The sequence below is a fragment of the Leuciscus leuciscus genome (assembly GCF_965113295.1).
Source record: "Leuciscus leuciscus genome assembly, chromosome: 13".
Lineage (NCBI taxonomy): Eukaryota > Metazoa > Chordata > Actinopteri > Cypriniformes > Leuciscidae > Leuciscus > Leuciscus leuciscus.
In genome coordinates, this window is record NC_138737.1 from 5,830,107 (window position 1) to 5,842,841 (window position 12,735).

The 12,735-nt window shown below is 37.4% G+C and overlaps 1 protein-coding gene across 1 annotated transcript in view; it reads right to left on the reverse strand.

Moving 5' to 3' along the window:
* Window positions 1-3,318: 3,318 nt before the first annotated feature.
* slc6a8 (solute carrier family 6 member 8) overlaps window positions 3,319-12,735 on the reverse strand; it is a 38,461-nt gene continuing 29,044 nt past the window's right edge. The window contains exons 8-13 of the mRNA XM_082189149.1: window positions 12,571-12,683; window positions 10,439-10,576; window positions 9,044-9,146; window positions 8,781-8,881; window positions 8,473-8,643; window positions 3,319-7,095 (exon numbers count right to left, since the gene is read on the reverse strand). Coding sequence (XP_082045275.1) covers window positions 6,955-7,095; window positions 8,473-8,643; window positions 8,781-8,881; window positions 9,044-9,146; window positions 10,439-10,576; window positions 12,571-12,683 — 767 coding nt within the window. The 3' untranslated portion in view covers window positions 3,319-6,954. The remainder of the gene's footprint in view (window positions 7,096-8,472; window positions 8,644-8,780; window positions 8,882-9,043; window positions 9,147-10,438; window positions 10,577-12,570; window positions 12,684-12,735) is intronic.

The window sequence follows — 12,735 nt, forward strand, 5'->3', positions numbered from 1 at the left end:
CACCTGCCGTACGTAAAAGTCACATGATCATTCTTTAAAAGATATGTTTGGACAGAAGACGAGACAGAGTTCTTCATTAAACTCGAAAGACAAAAGTATTACGGGAATACTGGACTCTAAACAACAAAATGCCACAATTTATCAAGACCTCGGAGCAGTTAGGAGGAGTAACACCCAGAAATATGTAGCCGCTCCCAAGTTTAAGGGGCTTTCCTTGCCATTAATGATTGGATAACACATATACGCCTCCTTCGATTAAATGGAATGACTCATCGCAAGAGGGAAAAAATTTGTTTTAGTCTCATAACATCAGTTAATGGAAACGCCGTCATTTTGGGATAGTTTTTTATCGACATTTAGAAAATATCGCAAAAGTTTTGCGCAAATCTGTAATGGAAACGCGGCTACTGTCTGTTTAATCTTCCTTTGTCTAGTGCTGGCTACTTAACTATTTAATAATTTACAATGATGTCAGATTAAGTTGACACGCACACAGTAGCATTAATCATTCAGTATTAATCAACCCCATTCCTGGCCACATGTCAATGTCCAATGGTCCACTGGTTGCATGGTAAGTTGTAAGGAACACTCTCAAGTCTAACTACCTTTAATTTAATAGTTGTTTATTTTTCTCCTGTTTTCCAGTTTCCTCTATTAAATCCAGTCACGCTTCAGGATGTTTTGCTCCTCAGTTCTGCTGAAGGAGTGTGTTCCTTCGGGAAAGTGACGTCAAAGCAAACCCTCCATGGGGACAAATGAAATCAGTTTGGATTTTGTCATCAATCGTCTTTCAAAGCATTTTTGTGCAATTACAGACTGAAGCTTTTTAAACTGCATGTCTATCAGATAGTCCTCAAACGTTTAGATCAGATTTGTTTCTCAGATGCATTCTGTTATGTAACTAATTGTGCTTAATCACTGCTAAATATTGCATTCAAAAATGACGGCACAACCCACTTAAACACCTTGTGATGTACCATAGTGAGCTAATGTTGAAGATAATATTCAATGCAAGCTGTGTAATCCATCGTTGTTTTTGAGTGTAAACAGCGAGTCATTTTCGTCATCATGGTTAACTTGCTCGTGTAAACGTGTTTAAGTGAGTGGGAGCTGATTCGAGCGTTTGTGCTCCAGGACTGAACGGCCAACTGTTTCAGGCTCTGGGCAGAAATAGAGCAAAGGAGCTCAGCTAAACATAGTCAACAAACTTCTGCCAGCCGCAGCCCGGCTTAATATGGCAGCTGCGCTCTCCTGACAAACAGGCATTTGTCTTTAAAACCAGTCTGAACCGCATGAGAATCATGCCTGGCCCTCCTGCCCGCTCCGGTGAACAGGCCCGACACAGACAACAACTGCGTCGCCAGGAAAAAATGATGTGATCATCTCGTGGACAGTAAAACTGACAGAGATCTTCACTCATTTATATAAAAACTGCTCTAACGGTGATTAAAGCCACTGTAAATTAGTATGGATCTGCAACCCTAGTCAGAAAAATCGAATTTTATGAAAGGAAATGTTTTTGTTTCATGTTTTCTGTTGAGAATCATATTTGATACATCGGGCGTTTATGTCAGTGGCACAAACTGAGCAAATAAGCAGTTTGTTGTGGTTTCTAATATTTAGCCTTATGCTGGGTACACACCAAAAGATTTTTTACATCTTATAAGATTTTCAAAATGTGACAGACCACAAACATGAGGACAAAAAATCCTAGATTTAAGCGTTTTGCTCCTATAGTGTGTGGTGTGCCATGATGTGACAAAGACAGCACACCACACACAAACAGATTTTCAACCAGAGTCTCGACTATGAACACAGGAAATCTCGCAAAATATCGTGAGACTTCAGAATAAGCATGACGGACGATATGCAGGAAGAAATTGCGATAGTGTTTGGAATGATTTTCACAGAAAATTCACGTGAAAAAACCATTGTACCTACCATTATATATAACCTTTTATACAGAAATATATTCATTCTGTATTGTCTTTATTTATTCTTTATTGGATTTATTGTCTCTTTAGAAAAAGTTATTTAATCCCTCTAGTCTATAGAACCTCACTGAACCCTTAACACTCAGCTTTTTTTTATTTTTTTATTTCTTTTTTTTATTGATTTTAAGAATTATACAATTACAGTCAGGGGGGTACAAAGAGTAAAGCCGATAAACAAACATAAAAAGACATATACATAAACAGTGACAAACTTAAAAGTTAAACAAAAATTTGAAAATGTTTACAGATTGAAACGCACTTTGCAGCTTTCTTATTTTTCAAACCCAATATTGTGTTTAGGTATTGTAAAATTTCTGCTCTTAAAATGAAAAACAAAGGCTTGTTTCCTCGAAATTTACACTTATGAATACTAAATCTTAACATTAAGCTTCCTGCAAGTGTGTGTGTGTGTGTGTGTGTGTGAGAATGACCGTGTCTTCCATCATCTCGCTTTCTGATTGGATATTGTTTCGTTTCACGTGATAATCTCCAGAGCGTGCGCGTGTTTGTCCTCGGAGTTCCCCCCACACATCAGGATTTCTGATCGTAAATATTAAACATGTTTAATATTTACGATTCGCGATTGGAACGGCTCCGACGTTCTTCCGAGCAGGTTCGGACACTCTTAACACACCTCACACCAAGGGAAAATCTGATAAAATAATCTGTTGAACCATCAAGATAATCGGGACATAGCTAGGATTGTCGGAAGGGGGGAAATCGGCCCAAAATCAGCCCGATTATCTTTTGGTGTGTACCCAGCATTAGTAAAATGAAATTCGGATAGCTTGTCATGTAAATCAATGAGATCTCAGTGTAACAGAGTACTTGCATAAAATACATAAAAAACCAGTTGTCACTCTATATCTCAAACAAAATTATATTTAAATGCTTGGTTTTATGATCAAAGCTCTTGTCTTTTTTTATGGGGGGCCAAAACATAAAATTCAATGCAATACAATGATGATTGACAGATGAACAAATAAATGTTCATTAAAAGCCTGATCATATTTGATACATTTTAAGATGAAAATGATGTCTGGATAATGAAGTAAACTTAAGTTGCTTCAGTCCCAGTATGTGTTCATGTTGAAATATTACTAACAATATAAATGTAATTATGTGGTTTTGACGTGGTTTTTCCCATCAGAGGGAAAGATACTGAAATATACCATCTTATGTAATCGCCCAATCAGTGTTTCAATTGTGGAAAAACTTTAAAAGGCTTGTAAACAACATCACCTGACGTCACCTTTACCTCAGAAAAAATAATTATATATATACAGAACAACCCACATCTGTAAATGAGACAACGACAAGAAAGCACATTTTTAATGGAGTTAGTTTATTGCCTTTTGTTGCTTTGATTTGGGCAGGTGGAACGGCACAAGATCACAGTGTGGAGCATGAAGCCCTTCTTACATGAGAGGGATCCTGTTTGATAGATGGGACACTAACATACACAGTACAGTTACCTTAGCTTTACTATTGTTAGATTTAAAAACGGACTACCATGGTTACATCACAGTGTGTTACAAAGCACAAGAATGAAAGACGTCAATGAGCGGATCACCAGATCGACTGTGAAGCTTCAAGACAGTATCGTCACCCAAAAGCTTTGGACTCTCTCATTAGATTGTCCTCTCGAGGACTGCTCCATCATTCGGCTCTCCTCATCTGTGACTGTCTTTGGAATCAGAGGCTAAACGAGTTGATAAATGAATGTGTTCATTCATCTGTGATTCTAACTGTGCTATTCACCATTCCCTTTAAGGACTTCACTCTCGACAAACGGCACCATTCAAGCAAACCTTCAGTGCAAAGATACTGTCGAGAACATTTGGCAGAGCACACAAAATGACAAAAAATGTTCTTGTTTTGTTAACATGTATTTTTCTAGATAAACATTTATACTTAATCACTATTTAATAACTGATCCACTGACCAACCCAAGCTCTTATTTGGATGGAAAGAAAGAAATGTTTCTGATGCCAAAAAATTGGTGCTTGATTCCTTGTTTGCAGTTTTTGGACTAAAATTGGGCTAAACGGTTAAAGAGTAAGGCCTTTGGTAAACCAGTAGCTCCTAATGTGAACCGCAGAGGAGGTCTAACTCGGTCCTCAGATATCTGAGGGGCACTTAGATCATTTCATTCTCACTACACACAGTCATAAAGGCATTTTCAACTCTATGGGAATCAATGGATGTGCCGCTAAAATGGGCAGGGCTAAATATTGTATTACCCATTTAAAGGGTGAATAACCTGATGGAATAAAATGCTCAAATTTTCCATGAAACCATAGAACGCATGTGTTTAAAGTGGGAGAAGAAATAAACAGAACGACGAACTAAATGGCTTCTCAAATTGAAATGGTTTGCTCAACGAAAACCAAATGGAGCTGGGTGGTCGGCAGAAAATACTGGAGTTTTACACACACAATCTAACACATTTAACAACTGCAGCACTTGATATTTCAAATAAAATCAGATTCATGTGCTATCTGTCTCATATGCCTCCCTGCAACTGCATTTCAGTAAGAATTCCCACTCCCCGTTATCATCTTTATCAAAAGTACATACGGCATCAAACGTTAAAATATAACACACAGATATCATTTATATTTATATGCATATAAGCAAAATAATAGCCTTCACAAAATAAATCTCTGATTTATTTTACAGTATGTAAATCACAAAAAAAAGAAAAACCGCTTTCTAACACGATTAAAAAGTGCTAGCAGATTATTTTACAACAATGTGCAAATGTATTCTGAAGCCTTACATTATGTAGTCTAATTTGTACATTCTGATTACATCTATAACGCCACAATGATTTAGTGTTTGAGTCGATTCTCCCACGGGGCAGAATTCCCACAGGTCGGAATGAGGCCGGTTTGTCTTGGTATAATCTTGGCTATTTGTCCATGGGTTCTCAACTTAAGACAAATAAAGGCAAAGTTTGGCAACTATGTGTCTATAGTTCACCTGCTGTCACAGGCATTACAGCAGAACGACAGAGATCAAGCGTTCTGCACCTGACATTGGCAAAAAAAAAAAAAAAACCTTGGTGGTTCTAGGTGGAAAACATTTGACTATGTTATTTTAAATTGTCCTTTTCAATTCTCTGACAACCTGCATTCAAACTAGGGCTGTGCAATTAATCGAATTTCTGATAAAATCGCGATGTGAGCATGTGCAATTTCTAGGGCGGCCCCCTAATAGTCGACTAAATGTTAGTCGACTTGAAGAGGATTAGTTGACCACAATTTTATCAGTCGGTGAGTCGCAGGGAAAAACTTTGAAGTCACGTAGTCTGTGCGGGACAGATGGCTGACAAAGGGGCCATGCAGTAATTGCAGAATGTCGGGCAGGAAATCTAAACGTTCTCCTATCATCCATCAACCTCAAATATGGCTTAGTATCATTCGAAACGTGTAATTAGTAGCAACTTTACATAACTAAAATGAGCCGGGTAATTTGCAAGACCTGTCAAACTATCATTGCGGCAAAACAGAGTAGGGGCCATTCAAACAGAACAGTTTTTTTTTTACAAATTTACACATTTTTAAGTTAAAAAAGCCATAAAAAATAACCAACGCTGTCATGCATCATTTATGCAAATATATGGTGCTCGCAAAGTATGTGTGTAAGAAACTATTGTCTCAAAATCGTAAAAAAATAGTTTTGTTTTGTCCATATTGCACAGCCCTAGTTCAAACTGTGGAATATTTAATTGTTAGTTGAAGCTACAGGAATCTTTACGATAATGTGAAACTTTATTAAGATTTTAAAATCATAAAATAAAATATATCATAGAACATATTAATACTGGCACTCAAAATGTAGAACTGAAACTAAAAATCAAAAGACAAAAAAAAAAAGTCGTCATGAAACATTGTTTGCAACCAATTTGAAATCAGTAATGTGATGTTATTGGTTGCGTTATAAAAAATGGGTGTTTCATGTTGAATAACCATTCAATCCTAAACAAAATGCAACGTTTGGTTCACAAGCACCTTAAGGAAGTGCCACTTCTTCATTTGAAAGCCTGCTCTGTGTCTAATAAAAACTCTCTCGATGTTTCCAAACATGAAGCACGTCGGGCTCGCGGTACGTTTCAACTCCACTATGAAGATGTTGTTTTTTTATGGCAACCGAAACCATCTCCTGACAAACTTGAGGAGAGATGGAAAGTGGCACATACAGTAAACGCTGTAATATCATGCACCAGGTATTGAGGTCACCTGTCTCAGATGAAGACACATTGAGAAAGCGACAGAAATGATTTTGCATCGTTTGGCAACCACCAACTTATTGACATGAAATCTGCAAAGACACATTTAATTTGATGGTTAGATCTTGTATCTATTTTTGCTGATCCGTTAAACTCAACATCGTTTATTGAAGCATGTATTTTAGTTCAAATCTGCATTAGAATTGATGAATTTGAGAAAGTGAATTACTACATGTCACTATGGGCCAATTTAAGTCAAGGTTGCATTTGTAAAAAAAAAAAAAATTTCATTTGAAACATGTGATTCTCGCTCAGATTTGATACTCGTGTGTCAATGCAAAGAGACCCTTATCACGTTCAGGAAAGTTGCCTGTGGGAATTCTGCCACTCTATCAAATGAAGTTAAAGGCTACACTATACTGTACCCTACCTCCAAAGACACGCTGATTTAGTCCTGCAAGTCTTGATATCTGCACTGAACATTGCACATCTTTTTTTCAATTTTTAATCATGAATAGACTGCAGTTTGAACTGGTGGAAGAGGAAGAACATCTGGTAATGTGCATGCTAGAGGATCTGTAGTTTGAAACAAATGTAACCATCAATATCCATCAGCTGTTTTAAGACTGTAAGATGATGCAGAATTCCATAAAATGTCAAATAAATACTGAGGATTTCGTCAACCAGCTTGCCTTAGGAGGGTTGTCGTAGGATTTCCCTTTTGATCTACATAACACTCTCAAAAATGATCACCTTGTTCTCCTCCGTTCCAGGAGACAGAGAGGTCAGGCTTTTAATGTCAGTGTCAGGGGCCATGTATTCGAGGTGATGGCCTCCCCACACTGGTTTGGTCAGACTTTCCCAACGCTGCGTGAAAAACAGAGGAGACAACCACAAATAAGCTTAGCTGTGACAATTACAATGAATGACCATCAAACTAAGCTTTATGTCAACAAATCGCTTCTGATTTTTACATTTAGAGTGTCAGCAGGTGTTCCCTCATTATCCTACATTATTGTCTAAGGGGTGTCATGATAATGCATGCAAATTATGGGTTATTTATTTATAAATCAGGCCCTGACAGACGTTTAACAAAAGCAAAGTCATTTGTGTTCTTTGTACGGTCAATGTTTTTTTTACAACCTTTTTCGTAATCGAAATAAAGCATCGGAATTTAGATAATGCTAAAAAACATACCAAAATTTAAGACTAAAATTAAAACGAAAACTTTAATATTACAAATATAAAAAAATTTAATATTAATTGCTGCAACAAAGCTTTGAAATATCACTCATGAGTGAAACAATTCATGGAAAATGTTCACCAAATATACAGTTGGTTATGGAAAGTTGTTTCTGCCATGGAATAAAAAATAAAAAAGCTAATTTCAACGCTTTATGTCACAATTTTTTTTAATCTCACAATTGCGAGTTTATATCTCACAATTCTGACTTTATAACTCGCAATTGCGAGTTTACATCACATAATTTTACGAAAAAAAGTCAAGCTTCCATAGTTGGTTTCTGTAAAGCTGCTTTGAAACGATATATATTTGTGAAAAATGCTATACAAATAAATGTGAATTGAATCGAATTGTTCTATTGAATTCTGCAGATTTAAATTGACATTTCCGGTGTGTTGAGATGCAGTTTGAGAAAAAATAGGAATATGATTGTTTTTAGTCCAAGCAAGACGAGCAGAGCGAACTATTGCATAAATATACCTCTGGCCAGTGTGTCATTCATGCAATTTGCTAAACCCCAAAATAATCTTTCTTGATTTAACACAAGATTAATCACAACTTCTTGACATCCCTATTATTTTCCACTTTTTCTCCAGCATCCTGTGCTAGTTTTCCCACAACATACATGCCACAACCCTCAGCTGCCTTCTGTGTGTTTGGAAACAAACACTGAGGGGGTGAAGCATTGTGGTCTATCTGCAGAGGAATGACAACCATTAGCCTAGTTACTATAAATACACGCGTCGTTTTCTCATGAGTAATTCTGATGCTTTTCAGTGAGGTAACTGACCCATAGTCCAACTCCAATGGCACCCAACCGCTATATTACACTGCAGATTTTGGACTGTTTGCACTAACTGCTGTTGCTTTATGTGTTTATGGGGTTGATAGTGTTAGAATGGATCACTTAAGTAAACAAAACTACTCTTTCGATGCCCTCCGCAACTCTTATTATATTATAGCTAGTGCATGAATAGTGAAATGTTTGCAACGGTGCACACCTCTCTGAATGTTCCCTTGGCTCCAGCAAGTTTGTACACGAGGCTAACGGGGATACAGAGCATGGAGGAGAGAGCCATACACCATCCGATCACCTCTCCCCACCACGGGTACACGTACACATTGTTGTAGGTCAGAGGTTTGTAGTTCAGCAGGTGAAATAGGAAGATACCCTGAAGACATACAGAACAATGGCATCCATCTGATTAAATTATACAGGCATTAACATGTATTACCTATCATTTTAATGGCTGACAGACTCAACCTTTTTTAAAGGAATGAACAGGTGGGAGTATTTTCCAGCACTCACCATGCAAACACATGGAGTTATAAAGGACCAGCACCACTTTATCCACGGGAATGGCCGGTAACCGATCATACGGGCAATATCGTCCATGAACCTGTCAGCACCTGCACACAGTGGCATGAAGTCAACACTCTTTTGGGCGTATGTAGGATTAGAATAGTGTTAGTGTCAGCACAGGGTCCTACATGCTATTTGTATCTCTTAATGCCTGCAGTGCTCATGATAAACTGATGAGACATGAGAACTCTGCATGAAGCGATTCTTACCATAAACCCACGCGACAACCACGCATTCCCAGAATGCTTGCCACAGTAGAGTCATTCCACTGGCTGAGTAGTAGTCAAAAAGCTGGAAGACGTACATCCCTCCCTGCAAACGCAAATATATATGGAGAAATCAAAAATTGGTATTGAAATGGACCCTATTTGACTAAATATCTAAATAGAAACCGTGATACTTTTTTTCAGGATGATTCTTTGATAAATAAAAATAACAGCATTCATTGGAATATAAATATTTTGCAACAATGTAAATGTCATCGATTTAATGTATAATCTCTGTATAAAAGTTTCTTTATAAAAAATCTAATTTACAGTATATTATAATATATATAATATAATATAATATATTAGAATATTATATTATAATATAATATATATGAGCTGTTTAATATTACATATTTTTTGCAATTTTTGCAAATCTGACGTCAAAATTTGGAACATAATCAAAACCTGACTTCCATTTGTTATTTTCTAGAAATTAACATTAAATAAACATCAAAACAGACAACTTTTATAAAATTCTATTTTATGCAACAAATAATATTCCATAATGGTTATGTGTAAATGGGGTGCAAGTGATAAATGTTGATTTGTAGTTTCTGATTATTATTATACTTTTTATTATTATTTCCTGTAAATTATTTTCCCAAATTCAAAAAGTAATATTAACCAATTATATCACAGTTCACTTTTCACAATCCAATCAAATCCCTAGTTCCACCCTATATTATTCCCCATTCAATATTTTGCTGAAATGGCAACATTATCAATGCCTAAATTAGTCTGCAGCAGTCAGGTGGTACAGCGGTCACGTGGTACAGTTAAGAGCTCTCCTGGGAAAACTGGGACTTGTAAATCCCAGTTTACAAGTTGTAATTACAAGTTCTACAAGGATGTGAACGCTTTTTACAATTTGGAATCTCATAATTACGGTAATTACGACTTGGCGTGAACGCATAATGTAAGTCACAAAATGTAAGTTAAATGCATCATGAATGTTGTTTCATGCCGTCTTTACACAATATTTTGTCAATGTCATCTGCGTTTGAAAAACACATCTGAATCAATCTCGCAAATGCTTCTTGTCAGGCCGTTATTTTCACTGAGATTCTTTGAAGCTTTCTTGTGTAAACTTCTGTGTGATTGTGAGCTTTATGAGTCACATCACTCCCACATACAGTAACAATTTCTCATGAAAGATCAGCCTCTGAATGAGAGCATGACGATCTAATATTCAGTGAAAGGGCTTGGGATAAACCATTATATTCTTATCTGACTAATGGGGGTTTATAACACTACTGACTGTGAGAGAATAAGATGCTGATATTCTCACACCTGACACTAACGCTAATGAAGGGGTGTTTCATTAAGGGGACTAACCTGTGTAACCATGGAGAGATCTATAATGAAGCATAATAAACAGCAGATCGCCACAGCGATTTCGCGCTGATAGCGCATGTAATACTTTCCAGGGAAAAGATCAAGAATGCCAGTTACGAAACCCTCCACACCAACAAACTGTGAAAAACAAGATGTGTTATTAATGGATTTGCTTTCAAATATTTTCAGTTGTGTAGTGATATACAGTATGAATCAAAAACACACAAGGGTGATTCTATGTTAACTGGAAAAAATTAAATTCAATAATACCACATTTGGCACACTAGACTCATGTCAGTTTTATTTTAGTATATTTAGTTTTATATATGAAGAGCTCTTTTCCAAAACGCGATAAACGCCATTTTTAAAGGCCGAACCTATTTTTAGCCTAAACTTGATACATCCTCTGGACTAATCAGAATTCTCTCTCTCTCACCCTCAAATCACTCGCGCGTATCGCGCCAGATGCTCAATTCGCCTCATTCGCGCGCCCGCGCCGCGCTAAACGCTGCAGGACCTCCAGACGCGCGTAAACGCGTCTTTACATTGACTTAACATGAAAATCACTTGCGCCAGACGCTCTATTCGCGTTTGGTGTGAACGCCACTCACTCACTCTCTCACTCACACAAGGTCATGTCGTGATTTGTTTTATGTAAAGTGGACAATGGTTCTACTTTTTATGTGTGCGACACTTTACTGAATGCCAATGTATTTATTACTGACTGACTTGCCTATTTTTTTTTATTTTTTTTTTTAAGACAAACCTGGATTTATAGCGTTTTGGGGAAAAAATTGATGGATTTATAGCAAAAAAAAAAAAAAAAAAGAATAACTTTGAATTTATCATCAACAATATTGTTGTTTGATTTAAAGGTAGGGTAGGTAATCATTTTTCTAAAAAAAAAACATTCCAAATTTGTTTAAACTGTCTTTATATACCAATACATAATTAAAATGTAAGTACTCTGAAAAAGAAAATATAAAAATCGAGTGACTGTAGACCTTTTAATCTGCAATAAACACAGCTCATTATTTCCATTCACTCCACCCCCTCCCTTCTGAGCTCCTTCCAAAGCCACGCCCCCAAAACACATGAACGCGCGACGCCAAACGCTCAGGCTGGAACAAGACGCATTTATTACCTGAGACGAGTGGAGAGGAAGGAGCGCAGTACATACAGTGACATCATGTCAGAATCACATGTAATAAAATACCTAACTTTATCACTATGAATATAAACAAATAAGATTTCTTTTAGTACTCACTATCAAGCTAGCATATCGATAATGGTAAAGTTTCATTCGGTAACGAGCTATATTTATAAGGCAAAACTAAAAACAGGTTGCATTGATACACGTTTTTCCATTACCATCAGTTACACTGTGATGAAGATGAATTTCGTGTAAGATTCATAACATATACGGTGTTTTGCATGTAAGAGTTTCCATGATGAAAACATTGTTGACTCTAATGAAGACTAACGTACACTCCGAGTCCGGAGACAAGTACCGCATCGTCGGCTCGAGGACAGGTCCGGGGTTGAGGGCGAAGCAGAGGAGGTCGTTCAAGAGTGCGGGCAGGGTCCGAGGAAGTAGTTTTTGCCTTGTTTGCCTTCGCTGACTGCATATGCAGGTGCTTTGAGCTGAATATTTCCGGGAACGGTGACATGTGATGAGTGCACGCCGGGCAGCGCGCGCAGTGGGGCTCGGGGCGGGCACGAGACATGAAGGCATCTGATTGGTTCTTTACATTCGCACCGAATGGCAGTGATTGGTCAGAGTTTTTACTGTCCTGCAGCTGCTACAGAGGTCTGATTTTTTTCATTCCTTTTTCTAAACACATAATGTATTGACTACTATCAGGATGGAAGGACCATTTCACCCAGTATAAAAAAAAGTGTTTCTGAACAGGATTACCTACCCTACCTTTAATAATCATTGTTCAACATGTTCAGACTGAGCCAAAAAAACATTTTAACAGGATAAATTGAATATTCACAAAATGTGTGGGTCTAGGTAACAAAAAAAAAATTCCTGAAAACTATTTAAATGGATTTATAGCGTTTTGGAAAAGAGCTCCTCATATATACACAACACACACCATCTTTTAGCTGTTTCCATGTGAACTGACCTGACTGTCCAGTCCCAGCAGTAGCAGCATGATGAAGAACAGTGCAGCCCACACCGGAGCCACGGGCATCATTGAAATGGCTTTAGGGTATGCTATGAACGCCAAACCAGGGCCTGCGGGGAGAAGAGAAACATGAGAGACGCGTCACCACGGGCTACAGGTCGC